Source organism: Monodelphis domestica, chromosome 3, assembly GCF_027887165.1.
Source record: "Monodelphis domestica isolate mMonDom1 chromosome 3, mMonDom1.pri, whole genome shotgun sequence".
NCBI classification, from domain to species: Eukaryota; Metazoa; Chordata; class Mammalia; order Didelphimorphia; family Didelphidae; genus Monodelphis; species Monodelphis domestica.
Window position 1 is genome coordinate 17,799,760 of NC_077229.1, and position 19,592 is coordinate 17,819,351.

At 37.5% G+C, this 19,592-nt stretch overlaps 1 protein-coding gene across 2 annotated transcripts in view; it reads left to right on the forward strand.

Annotated features, from left to right (window-relative positions):
* Positions 1-19,592, forward strand: part of RSPH14 (radial spoke head 14 homolog) — a 262,764-nt gene that overhangs the window by 173,298 nt on the left and 69,874 nt on the right. For both annotated transcript variants that reach the window (XM_056821430.1, XM_001378857.3), the window contains exon 6: positions 5,658-5,794. In XM_056821430.1, coding sequence (XP_056677408.1) covers positions 5,658-5,794 — 137 coding nt within the window. The remainder of the gene's footprint in view (positions 1-5,657; positions 5,795-19,592) is intronic.

Genomic DNA, 19,592 nt, shown 5'->3' on the forward strand with positions numbered 1-19,592 from the left:
TACTGCCATTTTATCTCATTCCATTCCATTCACTTCCACTTTAAGTCTTCCATCCATATATGCCCCTTCAAAATACCCAGGCCATTCTTAGGGGCCATAGGTGATATTTTCCCATAGAGAAATCAACTTCACCTTTTGTGCTGCTTATGATTAGTCTTTCATTACCTTTATATATTTCTTATAGCTCAGATTTTCTGCTGATTTCTGAACTTTCCCCTAGAAATAGTTGAAACTCCATTAGTTCATTAAATATTCTTTTTTTGCCTTTTATAATTATGTTTCTCTTTGCTGGATATTTATTCTTGGTTGTAATCCCAGTTCTTTTGCTCTACAAAATGCTGTGTTCCATGTCCTGCATTCTTTTAATATTGTGGGTGCTAGGTCTTATGTTATTTTGACTGTAGCTCTACAGTATTTAAATTGTTTTTTTCCTTGTTGCTTGTATTTTCTCCTTAACCCGAGAGCCATGAAACTTAGCTCTGTTCTTATGCATTTTCATCTTTGGGTCTCTTTGAGGTGACAATCAGTTAATTCTTTCAATTTCTTTTTTACCCTCTGCTTCTAGAATTTCTTGACAGTTTTTCTCAATTATTTCTTAGAGTACATTGTGCTTAAACTCTCTTTTTTGAGCGTAACTTTTCAGAAGTCCAACTATTCTTATGTGTTTCTCCTTGATCTATTTTCCAGGTTGGTTTTTGTGATAGTGTGTTTCATGTTCTCAACTACTATTTCATTCTTTTGATTTTGCTTTATTATTTCTTCCTATTTTAGAAAATCATTAGTGTCTCCTTATCCAATTTTAATTCTTAGTACATTATTTTCTTGTGGGTAAGTTTGTGGATCTCTTTTGTTCCATCTGGGTGCTCTTTCCTTCATAATTTTCTTGCATTGCTTTTTCTTCTAATTTTTCCTCAACTCCTCTTAATTTGGTTTTTGAGGTCCTTTTAAAAGATCTTCCAAATGCTCTTTTTTGAGCTTGTGGCCATTTTTTGTATTTTTTGGTTGTTTTTAAAGTGGGTGTTTTTATTGCACTGTCCTCTGAGTTTGAGCTGATATCTTCTCTGTTCCCATAATAGCTATCAATAGTTGGGTTCTTCAATGAAATTAATGAAAAAATATCAAGGAAGGTAGCCTAGAAGTACCAGATTTCAAATGGTACTGTAAAGTAGTACTGGCTAAGAAATAGAATGTTTGATCAATGGAATAGATTAAGTAATCAACACATGGCAGTTAATGTCTGTAACAACTTAGACTTTGATAAGCCCAAAGATCCCAGTTTTGGGAGAAAGAACTCACTATTTGACAAAAATTGCTGGTAAAACCTGAAAACAATCTAGCAGAAACTAGGCATAAATCAATATCTCACACTCTATAAGATAAAGTCAAAATGGATTTATGATTTACATATAAAGAGTGATACCATAAATAAATTAAGGGAACATCGAATAGTATACCTGTCAGATCTATGGAGAATGGAAGAATTTATGACCAAAAAAGAGAGAGAGAGCATTATAAGATGTAAAATGAATATTTCTGGTTACATTAAATTAAAAATATTTGGTACAAACAAAACCAATGTAACCTAGATTAAAAGAGAAACATCAAACTGGGAAAATTTTTTATAGCTTATTTCTCTAATAAAGGTCTAATTTCTCAAATTTATATGAAACCAAATGTTCTAAATCCCTCTAGACAAGAGAAATACAAAGTAAAACAAAATGACTACCTCATACCTATCAGATTGGCCAATATGATAGTAAAGGAAAGAGATAATGTTGGAGGGAACGTGGCAAAATTGGTACACTAATGCATCATTGGCAGAGTTGTCAACCATTTTGGAGGGCAATTTGGAACCATGCCCAAAAGGCCATTAAACTGTGCATACCTTATGGATATTGTAGTACCATTACAGAGTCTGTGTCCCAAAGATATGTGTCCATAAAGAAGAAGAAAGGACCTACTTGTTAAAAAATATACAGCTCTTTTTGTGGTGGCAAAGAATTGGAAATTAAGGGGATGTCCGTCAATTGGGGAATGACTGAAGGAATTGTGTTATATGTTGGTGATAGAATACTATTGTGCTGTGAGAAATGATGAGCAGGTTGATTTCAGAAAAAGCTGGAAGGATCTGTGTGAACTGATGCTGAGAGAAATAAGAAGAACCAGGAGAACATTGTACACAGTAACAGCAATATTATATGATGGACAATTGTGAAAGACAGCTATTCTCAGCAATACGATGATCTAGGACAACTCTAAAAGACTTATGACAGGGAATGCTATTCATATCCAGAGAAAGAACTGTTAGAGTCATATGCAGATCAAAGCCTACTATTTTTCACATTATTTTTTATGGTTTTATTTTGGGGTTTTGGTTTTATATGAGTATTCTCTTATAACAATGATCAGTATAGAAATATGTTTTGCATGTTAATACATATATAACCCAGGAAAATAGTTGGATTCTTTCTCCTGTGCTTGCTTATTTTTATTTTTTATTAAAAATTTTTAGTGTCCTGGCCACTTAATCATTGGATTTTACTGAACTCACAGGGCTCCTAATGTGTTGAGGTATGTCACCTCAGGTTTCAAGGACTTTTTTCTGTTTGTTTTTCCCTATCACAAAGCAATTTTCTAAAGTCAGAGTTTTCTTTTTTGTCTTTTGCTCATTTTTCTAGCTATATATATATATATATATATATATATTTTTTTTTTTACATTTTGTATTTTTTTGGTTGTTTTTAAAGTGGGTGTTTTTATCACACACACACACACACACACACACACACACATATATGTTGAGGTTCTTCTTTGTTCCTAAAGTAGAAGATACATTGCTCCAAGTTAGCAGAGTATTCTTCCCTGGTGCTTAGGGTAGGTCCAACTGCCTCTGTTTCCCATGTCATGTCTGTTGAGGAGGTGGTTCGGCAGCTTTGCTCTGGGGAGCTTTGCAGCTGTTTTGTTCAGCTATATTCAGCTTCCCATGTTACCAGTTCCCTTGTTATTTTGTGAGCTGGACAGGTCCCCTGCTTTGTACTGTGCTGCTTAAGGCACTCTGCTGCCATGTGGGAGTGTATAGTTTCCTACAGTTCAGCCAGTCCTCTACTCTGCTCTTTTGTAGACTTGGGTGTTCTGCTGCCATGTGGGAGTGAGTAGGCTCCTACAGTTCCTGATCTCTCCTCCCTTGCTGCCTCAGGAACTCTAGAGTCTTCTATCTATATGGTATTGACCCTCAACAATTCTATTTGAGGATTTCTTTCTGGAGGTGATCTATGATTCTTTCAATTTCAATTTTATTTCCTTGTTCAAAGATCTCTGGGCAGTTATCTTTGATAATTTCTTATAATATGATATCCAAGATTTTTCTTGATCATGACTTTCAGGTAGTCCAATGATTCTCAAATTGTGTCTCCTAGATCTATTTTCTAGGTCAGTTGATTTTTCAATAAGATATTTCATGGTTTCCTCTATTTTTTCATTCCTTTGATTCTGCTTTATTGTTTCTTGACTTATCATGAATCATTAGTTTCTAAATGGTCAGTTCTGATTTTTAAGATATGATTTTCCTCTGTTAGTTTTTGGTTCTCCTTTTTTAATTGGCCCATTTCTTCTTGTATCAGTTTCCTTTCTCCTTGCATCACTTTCATTTCTTTCTCACCTTTCTTCTGCCTCTCTTAATTGGCTTTTAAAGTCCTTTTTGAGTTTTTCCAGAATCTGTGTCCAATTCATATTTTTCTTTTGGACTTTGGGTATGTTTCCTTTGCTTTTGCTGTCCCCTTCTGTGTATGTACCTTGATCTTTGTCTCCATAAAAATTCTTTAGACTTAGGTGGTTTTTCTGTTTGTTCATTTTTTCTATCTAATTATGGGTAGGGTTGGGGAGTTGATGTGATGGTCTGAGGGCTGAGAGCCGTTTCCCCAGACAATTCAATTGATCCTTGTGATACTGATAGCTTAAAGACTTGCTCAGACTTAGGTATAAGCTTTTGATCCCACTCTGATGTTGATCAGATCAGAGTCTGATCAAATTCTAGCCTCAGGCTTAGTCTCAAGTTTTTGGTGGTCACTGTGTACTTGATCCAATCAGGCACACCTTTGATTGTTCTGAATTGGAGCTCAGCCCTTTTTTTAGGCAAAAAGATCAGTATTTAGTACTTAGTACTATCATCTACCCGAAGTATGAATTAAGTCCTTGTTCCAAGCCCAGACTAGAATTCCCTGGCCTGGGGCTCCAGATTTCTTCACAGGCTTTAAATTTCAAGGGATATGGTTTGGCTTGAACCTCTCATTTGCTCAGGCAGGGTCTCAAGGTCTGGATGTTGGCTCAGGCGTAGGTTCTGGAACCTCAGATGGCAGATGTGGGGTGTGGGGGTTTGGCGTGCTCTTGGCTTGCTCTTCCTTACTTGCTACAGCTTCTTGCTGGGCCTGCTCTCCTCTCATCCCAGTCCCCAGATATTCATTGGCTACCTTTTGGGTTTTTATTTTCTTGAAAGTTTCTGCACTCTGTCTCCTTGTTGGTTCTTTCACTCCTATATTCATTTTATGACAATATTTTAATCATTGGTTAGAGAGGATTCTCATGATGGGACAGAGCTGCTGAGGATTGTTTCACCCCAGGAGTCTCCCTCACAACAATTCTAGAAGGAGGCAGAATAGGCATCTTTTCCCTATGATCCCTTTGAGAAAATTGAGGCTCTCAGAGATTTCCAGTGGCTGCTGGCTCCAACTTGGTCAAGAATATGAATGATAACCAGGAGAAGGGGCTCCCATTTCTGGGATATTTGATAGTTCAGTAAGTGCTCTTCTCATAATGGCTCCATGAAGCAAGTAATGCAAATATAATTATTCCCATTTTACAGATGAGGATACTGAGTCTCAGGGAGGGGAAATTAATTTGCCCATGGTCACTTAGCTAGGAAATATTAGAGCCTGGTCTTCAACTCAGGTATTCTAACTCCAAGGTCAAAGTTGAACTCTTTCCATTGTGCCCCCTACCTCTAAAGCAAAGGGGACTCCACTGGACTGTTGCTCCTGAAACCTCCCTCCTCCTGCTAGGACTTGAAGAAGAGTGTTGTAGTCATAGAGATCTGGATTAAATCCATCCTCCAGTACTTACTGACATTGTGACTCATGCCTAGCATTTAGTATAGTTCCTGATATATTGGGACACTTAGTAAATGCTTGTCAGATGACCACTTTAGCCTCTCTGTACCTTAGTTTTCTTGTCTATAAAATGAGGTTGGTAATAGCACTGATCTCCCAGTGTTGTTGTGAGGATCAAATTAGTTAACAAAAGTAAAGTGTTTTGCAAATCTTAAAGGGCTTGATAAATGCTAGACTTTATTAGTTTTTAAAAATGTTTACCTTCTGTCTTAGAATCATTACAAGTATTGGTAAAAGGCAGAAGGAAGTGGTAAGGACTAGGCAATTGGGGATAAGTGACTTGCCCAGGTCATGCAGCTAGGAAGTATTTAAGGATAGGTTTGAACTGAGGCCCTCCCAATTCTATAGTAATTATTGTTGTTGTTAATACTACCCTGAAAGGTCCTTATGTTCTGAGGTCCCTAAGGAAGTGGAGGTGGGATGGGGAGAGTACAGCATAAGCACCCTTCTCTCTATTTTCCTGGGACTGGCTGACAAACACCCTTTCTCCTCCAGCATGCCTCGGGATGGGAAGAAAAAAGTGTGGGAGTACAACGTCATTCCTATCCTGGTGTCGCTATTGAATGACTCAAATATAGATGTGTTGGCCAACGCAGCAGGGGCGCTGATGTTTGCAACGGTGACTACTGCAGGTCAGAGGGCCAGGGAACTATTGGAAGGGAGGAGGGGAGGGAAGAGAAGGGGCAGTTTGAGGCTTGAGGCCAGGGGAGATGGGGAAAACAATGAAAGACCAAAGATTTCCACTGCCATCTGAGGTTCCAGTGCTCTTTGGAAAGCAATTTAAAATGTCCCCAACCCTTGGGATGGGGTGACTAGGTACAGGCTGGCTGGAGCCTGCCTCATATGAGGAGTGTAGATACAAAGCACCAGTCTCCCAACCTTCTGATGTAAGGGTGATTATTCCCATTTTATAGTTGAGGACAAAAGGAACAATGGTATGATGTGGATAGAGTGCTGGCCCAAGAGTTGAATTGACCTGGGATCCAGGACTGCCTTGACTCCAAGAAAGTTGTCTGATCTCTCATCACTCTAGGCAACTCTGTAAATTGCAAAGCAGGTGTCAATTTATATTGGTGTTTTTTCATACTCAATTCAAATGAAACCATCAGTCCAACTCAAAAAAACAAAAAAACCAACCCAACTTATGGGATGATGGAACAGGCTCAGAGGAAGGTGAGAGGATTTGCCCAAGGCCACACAGCTGGTCAGTTAGTTTTGGTCTCTTTTACGTTATGTCAACTTGAGTTGGGGGAGTTGGTGTTGGATGTTTTTTGGTGACAGAAGAAATAAGTTTATTTATCCTGTTGGCTTTCCTTAAGAGCAAGGGGGACTATAACTCTATATGAGTTCTCTCACTTGTCCTTCATCCCTGGAAGAAGCAGCCTGGTGAAGTGGAAGGAATGCTGGATCTATATAGCAGAAGGACATAGGTTCCCTTCCTAAGCTATATGATTCTGAGCCATTCATTAGTTCTTTCTCTGGGGCTCAGTTTACTGCTCTGTAAAATGAAGTGTTTAGAACAAATGTGCTCTAAGGTCCCTTCCAGCTCTAAATCTTTGATCCTATCTTCATGACTTATGAATAAACCCCCTAATTCTAGCCTGGATTCAGAAGCAGCGGGAGTTATGTCTGACCCTCCTAAAAGCTGTATCTTCAATCAGTGCCTAACATGTCACCATTAGTAATTTCTTCCTTGGGATTTTGAGCATTATTCAGGGTCTTCCAGAGTGGAGTTGTTGACCACTGATGCCTTTTTGGAGATAAATTTATCAACTCAATTGGTAACTTACTTTGGGTGAGATGCTACGTAGATACTGGAGGGCGGGGGTATCTGAGGTGGGAGGGTATCCCTGAAATGGCTGTAGGAAGACCCTAAGGAGAAAGTGCCTGACATTACCATTTTGATATAGGGTACCTCCAGTGACTCCTCCTAAACAGATTCTACTGTCCCCAGAGAAGCATTGTAGATCTTTTTAGGGTAATTGATGCCCTCAATTTTTTTGGGAAAAGACTTGACCAATCAAGATCTAATCCCAACTTGGGGGAAACCTAGGAATGGACTCTCCCCCCCTCCTCAACTCTCTCTATCTCAGATAATAATCAAGTGATTCCTGACTCAGTTTTTTAACCCACCATTGGCAATGATCCAAGCCTTTGAGAGGTGAGCTAGGAAGGACACAGAAGGTACCTTGAGACCCAGTGACATTAGTAAGACCCTATTGTCATTGTCCCAAACCCAAATATTCACTCTGGGATCACGAGACAGAGGGGAAGTTGAGTTTCCAGCATTTGTTCAGAAAGATACCTGTCCTGGGGAAATGGGGAAATCTCAATGTTGTGGTGATGATATTTGAAGGCCTGTGCATGTATTTCTAATAATGTATGTCTCTGTTGCTAAACATATAGGAGTATGTTTTTGTGTATTTCCATGTATCTTTTTCCATCTGGACCCTGGGTATGTGTGTTTATCCCTGGGTATATCCCTGGGTCAGTGCATTTGTGAGTGCATTGGTGTACGTCTGTGTGGTTCTGAGCTGCTGTTTGGAAACGTTCCTGTGTGTTGATCGATATCCCCACATGTGCAGGTAAATATGCCGCCCTCAGTGCTAGGACAATCCCTCTATTGCTAAAAATGCTGGAGATTAGAAAGAGGAAGCCTCACTCTAGAGCCTTGAAAGTTCTCACTATGCTAGCTAAGGCCCCTGAGGACTGTGGTCAGGGAGATGGATAAATCTGAGAATCTGCTGATAGAGTACAACCCAGATTTGACTCGAATAGCCTGAATAGCTACCAAAGTCATTCTGTGAAATTCCTGAGACACTGACCTCCAGGATCAGAGACTTTCAACTGGGCCTGGCCAAGCAAATGCCTGGCCTTGATAATCCAAATTATATTGGTGATTGCATAGTAATTATAAACAGTCATCCATCTTATTTAGGTTATGGTGGCATCTCATTGAGCAAAATAGTTGCTAAAATATCTTTTATTTGCTCTTCATTTCTTGTGAATTATCCTTTTTACATTTTTAATATTGAAAAATTGGTTTTTCTCTCTCTTTTAACATGTTAGCTAATTTTTATCTTTTAATTTAAAAAACAACTTATAGTTTTTTTCTTTGTCACTGAAAGAAAAAAGCATGCTTTTGTTTTGTTTTTAATTTATCTATCAATTCTTTTGATTTCTTAGAATTTCTATTCTTTCTATTGGGGGGCAGCTAGATGGCCCTGGGGCTGGAGTGCCCAGGCTGGAGTAAGGAAGACTCATCTTCCTGTGTTCAAATCTGGCCCCAGATATTAGCTAGCTGTGTAATCTGGACATCTCACTTAATCCCCTTTGCCTTAGTTTCCTTATCTGTAAAATTAGCTGGAGAAAGGAATGTCAGACTAAATCTCTGCCAAGAAAACCTCAAATAGGGTAATGAAGAGTCAGATAGGACTAGAATACAACTGAACAACTCTTCCTATTTAGATGATATTTTTAAAAATTGGTGCTTTTCTGTTTTTTTTTGGGGGGGGGTGCATGAACAGTACACTGATCTTTGGCTTCTTCCCAAAAGTTTTGGTATGCTGTCTCATTATTGTCATTTTTCTTTGATGAAATTATCTATTCTTTCTGTAATTTCACCAATTCTTTAGGATTAAATAATTTAGTCTCTGAGTTTGACTCTTTTCTTCAAAGACCTACTGTTGATTAGAATGTTTATTAAGTTGTGGTCAGTGAAGTGTTAATTGCCAGAGATTTATTATATAAAACTTCTCTAAAGTTCTATTCAAGTGCTTACCTTCTTTCTTGTTTCTTTCTTTCTTCAATTTGCCTAGGTCTAAAAGGTCATTGAAGTCTCTAACAATTATACTTTTGTAGTTTATTTTTCCTGGTAATTTGGTTAAATTTTTTCTTAGGGTTTCCTTAGATGTAATGTCATTTGGTGCATATCTGTTAAGTATTTTTCTGGTGTTTGAAAGCTTTATATAGTTTCCCTGCTTATCGCTTTTAACCATGTTTGTTTTTCTGATACATTGTCTAAGACAATGGTTATCACCTCAATTTTTTAAAAATTTGTCTGAGGCAATATAAATTCTGCTTCAGCCTCTCATTTTAACTTTGTATGAATCCTTCTGTTTCAAGTGTTCTTTGCAAACCACATATTATTGAATTCTGTTTTTTTAATCCATTCTGCTACCCTCCATTTTATAGGTGGGTTTACCCCATTTGAATGCATAGGTGTGATTATTTAATGTAATTCTCTTCATCAAAACCTCTTATAATCTTTCACCTTTTTACATAAAAGAAAGCAATGGAAATACAATCAATACTTATAATTTTTAATTGTAGTTGTCTTCTCTTATTACTCTGCCCTTGGTCTCTCAACAAAACTCAGACTTCAGTCTCTGATTCTTACATTTTCTTTTTATTTAATTCCCTCTTTATGATCCACTCTGAAATTGAAAGTTGTTTTGCTTATGTTGATCCCATCCCCAACTCTTATCTCTGTTCTTAACCAACACCACCCCCCTAATGCTTCTCCCCATCCTCATTTGTCTCTCTGTTGAGTTGGTGTATGTGTGTCTGTGTCTTCAACCATCCTTTGTCTGGTTCAGATAAGAATAAGGTTCATGAAATGCCCACTCCTCTACTATTTCTTTCCCCTATATTTTCAGTTTTTCTCAGACCAGACAATATGCAAAGTACTAATTAGGTTTCTCTCTCTTTTTAAAAATTTCTTCCTTACTGTATTCCTTTCCCTTGCCCTTTTCTTTCTCCTCTTCAAACCAATAAAAGGGAATAAAATTACAACCAAGCCCCATGTTTGTTTTGCTTAACGCCTATTGATATCCTTGAAAAGAATAAGATTCTGCAAGGACAATAATATCTCCTCTACCTATTGGAATTGCATTCACTTTATTGCTTAGTTCCCCCAAATGCACAAATGATGTGTACCTATTGAGTTTTGGTTGGCTTATGTGTTTACATTTCAAATATTTTACTCAGCTGTGGTTTTTTCATCAGGAATTCTTGGAAGGTATTTTTCTATTAAAGGTCCATTTCCCATCCTCTCCCTATCTGTGGGATATTATGAAGTTTTTTCCACAGTGTGGAAGCATATGCCATTAGGGCCTCAGTTGTGTCCCAAAACATTAGGACTTCTAACAGTGTTTATGGTCTGATGTTCTTAACTTCCTTTGACTCCCTATGATCAAGGACTATATCAGTATAGGGACTTCACTTAGTTGCTCAAAGGTATCAGAACAAGTGGGAATGTTCCTTTGTTATTTAAGAGAAGTTTCATTAGTTTATTTCAGTTGAATCTTGAGGGGAAAGCTGAATGTTTGCCTCAGAGCAGACCAAAAGAGGGAACCTTTAGTTTTCTAGGAAGATAGATCATCTCCAAAGATGATTAAATATTAATATAGCTATTGCTCTAATGAAGCAAAAAGCCCAAAACTTAAATCATGCATTTTTGTACCATGGAATATTGCTCTATAAAATGCAGTTATGGAGGGCAGCTGGGTAGCTCAGTGAATTGAGAGCCAGGCCTCGAGATGGGAGGTCCTGGGTTCAAATCTGCCCTCAGACACTTCCTAGCTATGTGATCCTGGGTAAGTGCCTAGCCCTTACCACTCAGTATTGATTGTGTATTGGTGAATCAACACACAGTATTGATTCTAAGATGAAAGGTAAGGGTTTTAAAAATGTAAGTAAGCATTACTTGGGTCAGTGAATTCTACTTAGCAAGGGAAAGTTGATTCATTTGGACATCTTTTTCTCTGTCAAATTAGGAATGCTTCTATATCTAGGTCTGACAGATTTGATCTTTTATCTTAAGTGGTCATATTTCACTTCTAATCAGCAAAACTGGATAACTCTATTCTGAAAACAAACTCCTGGGGTACTAAAAATGTTTCATGCCCCTAGGTTGTTGGTCATAAAGTTTCTCTAAGAGATCAGTTGAAGACAATGATGGTTTCTACCAAGAGCTTGAATTGGAATTTTTCAAATTATTGAACTATAGGGGAAAAACCCAATAGGTCTTTTTTATTGAAATGGTTCTTAATACAAAAATTTGGCATCCAGGGAAGATGTGAATTCCTTTTGTCCTTAAGATCTAAGGTTAGTTACTCTTAGAGCAGGTGGGATTGGAGTTAGACTCCTTCAGTTCAGTGAGTTTTGAGACCCGATTCCTCCCCAGCCACATCAAGTCCAGTCAGAATGAAGTATCCAAAGTTTGGAGGAAACTCCAGGATGGGAAACAGAATAGCTCCAGGAGAAGGCAAGAATTTCATGTCATCCACTCTAGGCATGAAATATTCCAAAGCATAGACAAATGGGATGGAAATGATTGGAATGGCCAATGTTTAGAGAAAGATGCTTTGAGCTAAAAAAAATTTAGTATACCCCAAAGATTTCTGGGTATATGAATGAATGGTAGCTGGCACAGAGATGATGACCTCTGGCCTTTGTCTTTTGTCCTTGTCTCTCATGAAATCTGTTAATTAAAAAGATATTCACCTTGAAGAAGGAAGTTTGTTTTCTTTCTTCCTAGAAAATATTTCTGAGGAAAGATAGTGCTTTGGGGCAAAAGGAACCAACAATTTTGGAGGAAAGGTCTATACTTTATTGGTTGTGGGAAGAGTTTGACCTGCCTGACCATGTAGAATGATTTAGCAGAATGTAATTTTCTAGTCAATTAGGAGCAAAGTTGTCCCAAAGGAATTAGAAATAAAACTTTAGAATAGAGAATGTCATTGCAGGTAAGAAAATCCTTTGCAGAATGACTTATAATGGCAAGAACAATTGTGTTTCTATACCTGGACATTTCCATTCTTATCTTGTAGTTAATTTGTTTCAGTTGTATCCATTTCTTCATAGCCCCATTTAGAATTTTCTTGGAAAAGATACTGGTATTGTTTGCCATTCCCTTATCCAACTCATTTTACAGATGAGGAAACTGAGGCAAAACAGAGTTTAGTGAATTGCCCAGAGTCTTAGAGGTAGTAAGTATCTGAGACTGGATTTGAACTTGGGACTTCCTGATTCTAACCCTGGTATTCTAATCACTGTACCAAAGAGCTGCCCCACTATGTCCCTTCTTAACATTTAGTAGCAAAATAATGCAAAAGTTTAGAGATATTTTACCAAGGGATGTGCCACATGTAACCCAAAGGGAAGTTAGTACAGTTTGTGCATCATGGGTAGAGCATTTAGATAAGAACACATTATTGGTACCCATATGTAGAAAATTGATTTGCAAAAGACACTGATTTGAGGATGGGTTGTAGGGGTAAGAATTAGTAGCACCACAATTGGAACACAGAATAAAATTTGAAGACAGAAAAACATCGGGTTGACAGTTGAACAGTCGTGTGCCCCAAAAGATGGTGAAATACCAAATCTTCATAAAAAGAGAACAGTTAATCTGGGTTAGTCAGGAACTGGAGGGAGGGGAAAGAACAAAATTAAAATTTAGTTGAAGTGAGGGGGTAGCTAGGTGGCTCATTGTTGTCCAGCCTAGAGATGGGAGGTCCTGGGTTCATATTTGACCACAGACACTTCATAGCTGTGTGACCCTGGGCAAGTCACTGAACCCCCCTTGCCTAACCCTTACCACTCTTCTGCCTTGGAACAAATACTTAGTCTTGATTCTAATATGGAAGGTAAGGATTTTAAAAAACCAACAAAACAAAACAAAACAAAATATATAGTTGAAGTGGCCCAGTAGATAATGAAGCTCTGTGACATGGATCCTTGTCCCCAACTGCCTTAAGTCCAAGTATGTTACATTTCACCCCTCCTATAGGGTTCTCTTGTACTCTTATGAGGTTTTGGGGTGTCTAGTCTCCTTGCCAATGACCCCAGTCCCCATAGATAATGCTATTGGAATTATAAAAGTGGAGTCCCCTGTACTCCAGTTGTATTTAAATTTGAACCGTAAGATTAAATTTTACAAATTAATACTTCAAAAATATAATCATAAATACACAACCTTATTCCTCCATATCATCCCAGCCTCTGAAGGAGGTTAGGAGATTAGGTTTACAGATTAACTCAGTTCTTATAGAGTACAGCCCTCAGTTTGAAGTCCAGAGCTCCCTTCAGGATCAACTCCCAGGCTCCTTGGCTTTTCTAGGCTTCTCTTCCAGGCTAATTGAAGCATCCCATCTGGAATCTTGGCTCCAAGGTCACCATGGCTCAAATTCCCAGGGCCAATGGGGATTGCTGCTAGCATCTGAAACTGATGACAAATAACACAGGACAAAAACAAATAGCCACAGACCCATTTGGTGTAGCCAGGGTAAAAGAAGGAGTAATGGAGTAAGCCTTTTCCCGGTTCAGTTCATAGCATTTACATTGTGGGAGAACTGTGAGTGATCTTCATCCTCTGTGAGCAGAAGAAAATGGAAAGAAAAGAGTCTGACTTAGTCTGGCCAGTTTTTGTAATTTTTTTGGTAATGGTTATATATTTATACCAATTTAAATTTCTTTTTTAAAAATAATATTTTGTTTCCACAATTACATGTAAAAGCAATTTTAAACATTCTTTAAAAAATTGTACTCCAAATTCTCTCCCTCCCTTCCCACTCCCTAAGAGAAATTTAGTCATTTTATGGAAGAAGACTTGAGCAAAAAAACACCAATCCAAAACAAAAAAAAAAAAGAAAAAAGAAAGTGAAATATAGTATGCTTTAGTCTACATTTAGATTCCATCAGTTCTTTCTCTGGAGACAGATGGCATTTTTCATCATGAGTCCTTAGAGTCCTCTTGGATCATTGCATTGCTGAGAATAGCTAAGTCATTCCCAACTGTTCATCATACAATATTGCTGTTATTATGTACAATTTTCTCCTGGTTCTCCTCACTTCATTTTTCATCAGTTCATGTAAGTCTTACCAAGTTTTTTTTCTGAAATCATCTTGCTCATCATTTCTTATAGCTCAGTAGTATTCTGTCACACTCATACACCACAAGTTGTTTAGCCATTCTCCAATAGATGGGCATCCCCTCACTTTCCAATTCTTTGCCACCACAAAAAGGCTTCTATAAATATTTTTGTACAAATAGGTCCTCCCAACCTCTCATTTAAAAAAATCTCTTTTGGATACAGAACTAGTAGTGGTATTGCTGTATTAAAGACTATGCTTAGCATTGTAGCTCTTTGGGCATAGTTCCAAATTGCTTTCCAGAGTAGAATTTGTTCACAATTTCACCAACAGGCATTAGGGTGCCAATTTTCCCATATCTCCTCCAAAATTTATTATTTTTCTTTTCTGTCATATTAGCCAATCCGATATGTGTGAGGTTTTCCCCAGAGTTGTTTTAATTTGCTTTTCTCTAATTAATAGTAATTTATGACTATAAATAACTTCATTTCTTCATTTGAAAACTCCCATTTTTTAGTTAGATTTATCTAGTTCTGAGAGGAGAAAGTTGAGGTCCCCCACTAGTATAGTTTAATGTTTATTTCCCCCTGTAACTCATTTAACTTTTCCTTTAAGAAATTGGATGCTATATTATTTGATGTATATATATATATATGCATAGTATTGATATTATTTTATTGCTTATGGCATCTTTAGCAAGACATAATTTCCGTGCTTATCTCTTTCAATTAGATTTATTTTTGCTTTTTGATTTGTGTGAGATTATAATTGCTACCCCTGCTTTTTTACTTTAGTTGAAGCAAAATAGATTGTACTCTAGCCCCTTACATTTACTCTGTGTATATTTCTCTGCTTCAAATATATACCTTTTGTAAACACCATATTGTAGGATTCTGTTTTTTTTTTTAAATATATTTTATTTGATCATTTCCAAGCATTATTCGTTAAAGACATAGATCATTTTCTTTTCCTCCCCCCCCACCCCCCATAGCCGATGCATAAGTCCACTGGGCATTAGATGTTTTCTTGATTTGAACCCATTGCTTTGTTGATAGTATTTGCATTAGAGTGTTCATTTAGAGTCTATCCTCTGTCATGTCCCCTCAACCTCTGTATTCAGGCAGTTGCTTTTTCTCGGTGTTTCCACTCCCATAGTTTATCCTTTGCTTATGAATGGTGTTTTTTTTCTCCTGGATCCCTGAAAGTTGTTCAGGGACATTACACCGCCACTAATGGAGAAGTCCATTATGTTCGATTATACCACAGTGTGTTTGTCTCTGTGTACAATGTTCTCCTGGTTCTGCTCCTCTCGCTCTGCATCACTTCCTGGAGGTTGTTCCAGTCTCCATGGAACTTCTCCACTTTATTATTCCTTTTAGCACAATAGTACTCCATCACCAACATATACCACAGTTTGTTCAGCCATTCCCCAATTGATGGGCATCCCCTCATTTTCCAGTTTTGGGCCACCACAAAGAGCGCAGCTATGAATATTTTTGTACAAGTCTTTGTGTCCATTATCTCTTTGGGGTACAGACCCAGCAGTGCTATGGCTGGGTCAAAGGGTAGATATTCTTTTAGCACCCTTTGGGCATAGTTCCAAATTGCCCTCCAGAATGGTTGGATCAGTTCACAGCTCCACCAGCAATGAATTAATGTCCCTATTTTGCCACATCCCCTCCAGCATTCATTACTTTCCTTTGCTATCATGTTAGCCAATCTGCTAGGTGTGAGGTGATACCTCAGAGTTGTTTTGATTTGCATCTCTCTGATTATAAGAGATGTAGAACACTTCTTCATGTGCTTGTTAATAGTTTTGATTTCTTTATCTGAGAACTGCCTATCCATTTCCCTTGCCCATTTATCAATTGGAGAATGGCTTGATTTTGTGTACAATTGATTTAGCTCTTTATAAATATGAGTAATTAAACCTTTGTCAGAGGTTTCTATGAAGATTTTTTCCCAATTTGTTGTTTCCCTTCTGATTTTAGTTATATTGGTTTTGTTTGTACAAAAGCTTTTTAGTTTGATGTAGTCAAAATTATTTATTTTACATTTTGTGATTCTTTCTATATCTTGCTTGGTTTTAAAGCCTTTCCCCTCCCAAAGGTCTGACATGTATACTATTCTGTGTTTACCCAATTTACTTATGGTTTCCTTCTTTATGTTTAAGTCACTCACCCATTTTGAATTTATCTTGGTGTAGGGTGTGAGGTGTTGATCTATTCCTAGTCTCTCCCACACTGTCTTCCAATTTTCCCAGCAGTTTTTATCGAATAGTGGATTTTTGTCCCAAAAGCTGGGATCTTTGGGTTTATCGTATACTGTCTTGCTGAGGTCGCTTTCCCCCAGTCTATTCCACTGATCTTCCTTTCTGTTTCTTAGCCAGTACCAAATTGTTTTGATGACTGCTGCTTTGTAATATAGTTTTAGGTCAGGGACTGCAAGGCCCCCATCATATGTGTTTTTTTTCATTATTTCCCTGGATATCCTTGATCTTTTGTTCTTCCAAATGAACTTTGTTATGGTTTTTTCTAAATCAGTGAAGAAGTATTTTGGTAGTTCAATGGGTATGGCACTAAATAGATAAATAAGTTTGGGTAGGATGGTCATTTTTATTATATTGGCTCGTCCTATCCATGAGCAGTTAATGTTTTTCCATTTGTTCAAGTCTAGTTTTAGTTGTGTGGCGAGTGTTTTGTAGTTGTGTTCATATAGTTCCTGTGTTTGTCTTGGGAGGTAGATTCCTAGGTATTTTATTTTGTCTAAGGTGATTTTGAATGGGATTTCTCTTTCTAGTTCTTGCTGCTGAGCTGTGTTGGAGATATATAGAAAAGCTGATGATTTATGTGGGTTTATTTTGTATCCTGCAACTTTGCTAAAGTTGTTGATTATTTCAATTAGCTTTTTGGTTGAATCTCTAGGATTCTTTAAGTAGACCATCATGTCATCCGCAAAGAGTGATAACTTGGTCTCCTCCTTGCCTATCTTGATGCCTTCAATTCCTTTATCTTCTCTAATTGCTACTGCTAGTGTTTCTAGTACAATGTCAAATAGTAGAGGTGATAATGGGCATCCTTGTTTCACTCCTGATCTTATTGGGAATGCATCTAGTTTATCCCCATTGCAGATGATATTAGCTGTTGGTTTTAGATATATACTGTTTATTATTTTTAGGAATGACCCTTCTATTCCTATGCTTTCTAGTGTTTTTAATAGGAATGGGTGTTGTATTTTATCAAAGGCTTTTTCTGCATCTATTGAGATAATCATGTGGTTCTTGCTAGTTTGCTTGTTGATGTGGTCAATTATGTGGATGGTTTTCCTAATGTTGAACCAGCCCTGCATCCCTGGTATGAATCCTACTTGATCATGGTGAATGATCCTTCTGATCACTTGCTGGAGTCTTTTTGCTAGTATCCTATTTAAGATTTTTGCATCTATATTCATTAGGGAGATTGGCCTATAGTTTTCTTTCTCTGTTTTTGACCTGCCTGGTTTTGGAATCAGTACCATGTTTGTGTCGTAAAAGGAGTTTGGTAGAACTCCCTCTTTGCTTATTATGTCAAATAGTTTGTATAGTATTGGGATTAACTGTTCTCTGAATGTTTGATAGAATTCACAGGTGAATCCATCAGGCCCTGGGGACTTTTTCTTAGGAAGTTCTTTGATGGCTTGTTGGATTTCAATTTCTGATATGGGATTATTTAGGAATTCTATTTCCTCTTCTGTTAGTCTAGGCAGTTTGTATTTTTGTATATATTCATCCATTTCTCCTAAATTGGTGTATTTATTGCCATATAATTGGGCAAAGTAATTTCTAATGATTGCCTTAATTTCCTCCTCATTGGAGGTGCTGTCCCCCTTTTCATCTTTAATGCTGTGAATTTGCTTTTCTTCCTTCCTTTTTTTAACTAGATTGACCAGTACCTTGTCTATTTTGTTTGTTTTTTCAAAGTACCAGCTTCTTGTCTCATTTATTAAATCAATAGTTCTATCACTTTCGATTTTATTAATTTCTCCCTTAATTTTTAGGATTTCTAATTTGGTTTTCTGCTGGGGTTTTTTTTTTTTTTTTAGCAGTAACTCATTTATTTTTTATTTTTTTTTTTAATTTTAATATTATTTTATTTGGTCGTTTTCATACATTATTCACTGGAAACAAAGATCGTTTTCTTTTCCTCCCCTCCCTCCCCCCCCCCCCCCCCCGCCTTTCCCTCTCCCATAGCCGACGCATGATTCCACTGGTTATCACATGTGTTCTTGACTCGAACCCATTTCCCTGTTGTTGGAGTTTGCATTATAGTGTTCATTTAGAGTCTCTCCTCAGTCTTATCTCCTCCAACCCTGTGGTCGAGCAGTTGCTTTTCAGCTGTGTTTTTACTCCCACAGTTTATCCTCTGCTTGTGGGTAGTATTTTTTTTTTTAGATCCCTGCAGATTGTTCAGGGAAATTGCATTGATACTTATGGAGAAGTCCATCACCTTCGATTGTACCACAATGTATCAGTCTCTGTGTATAATGTTTTCCTGGTTCTGCTCCTTTCGCTCTGCATCACTTCCTGGAGGTTGTTCCAGTTCACATGGAATTCCTCCACTTTATTATTCCTTTTAGCACAATAATATTCCATCACCAACATATACCACAATTTGTTTAGCCATTCCCCAATTGAAGGGCATCCCCTCATTTTCCAATTTTTGGCCACCACAAAGAGCGCAGCTATGAATATTTTTGTACAAGTCTTTTTGTCCATTATCTCTTTGGGGTACAAGCCCAGCAGTGCTATGGCTGGATCAAAGGGCAGACAGTCTTTTATCGCCCTTTGGGCATAGTTCCAAATTGCCCTCCAGAATGGTTGGATCAATTCACAACTCCACCAGCAATGAATTAATGTCCCCACTTTGCCACATCCCCTCCAGCATTCATTACTTTGCATAGCTGTCATGTTAGCCAATCTGCTAGGTGTGAGATGATACCTCAGAGTTGTTTTGATTTGCATCTCTCTGATTATAAGAGATGTAGAGCACTTTTTCATGTGCTTATTAATAGTTTTGATTTCTTTGGCTGAGAATTGCCTGTTCATGTCCCTTGCCCATTTGTCAATTGGAGAATGGCTTGATTTTTTGTACAATTGATTTAGTTCTTTATAAATTTTAGTAATTAAACCCTTGTCAGAGGTTTTTATGAAGATTGTTTCCCAATTTGTTGCTACCCTTCTGATTTTGGTTACATTGGTTTTGTTTGTACAAAAACTTTTTAATTTGATGTAATCCAGATTATTTATTTTGCATTTTGTAATTCTTTCTAATTCTTGCTTGGTTTTGAAGTATTTCCCTTCCCAAAGGTCTGACATGTATACTATTCTGTGTTCGCCTAATTTTCTTATAGTTTCCTTCTTTATGTTCAAGTCATTCATCCATTTTGAATTTATCTTGGTGTAGGGTGTGAGGTGTTGATCTAAGCCTAATCTTTCCCACACTGTCCTCCAATTTTCCCAACAGTTTTTATGAAATAGTGGATTTTTGTCCCAAAAGCTGGGATCTTTGGGTTTGT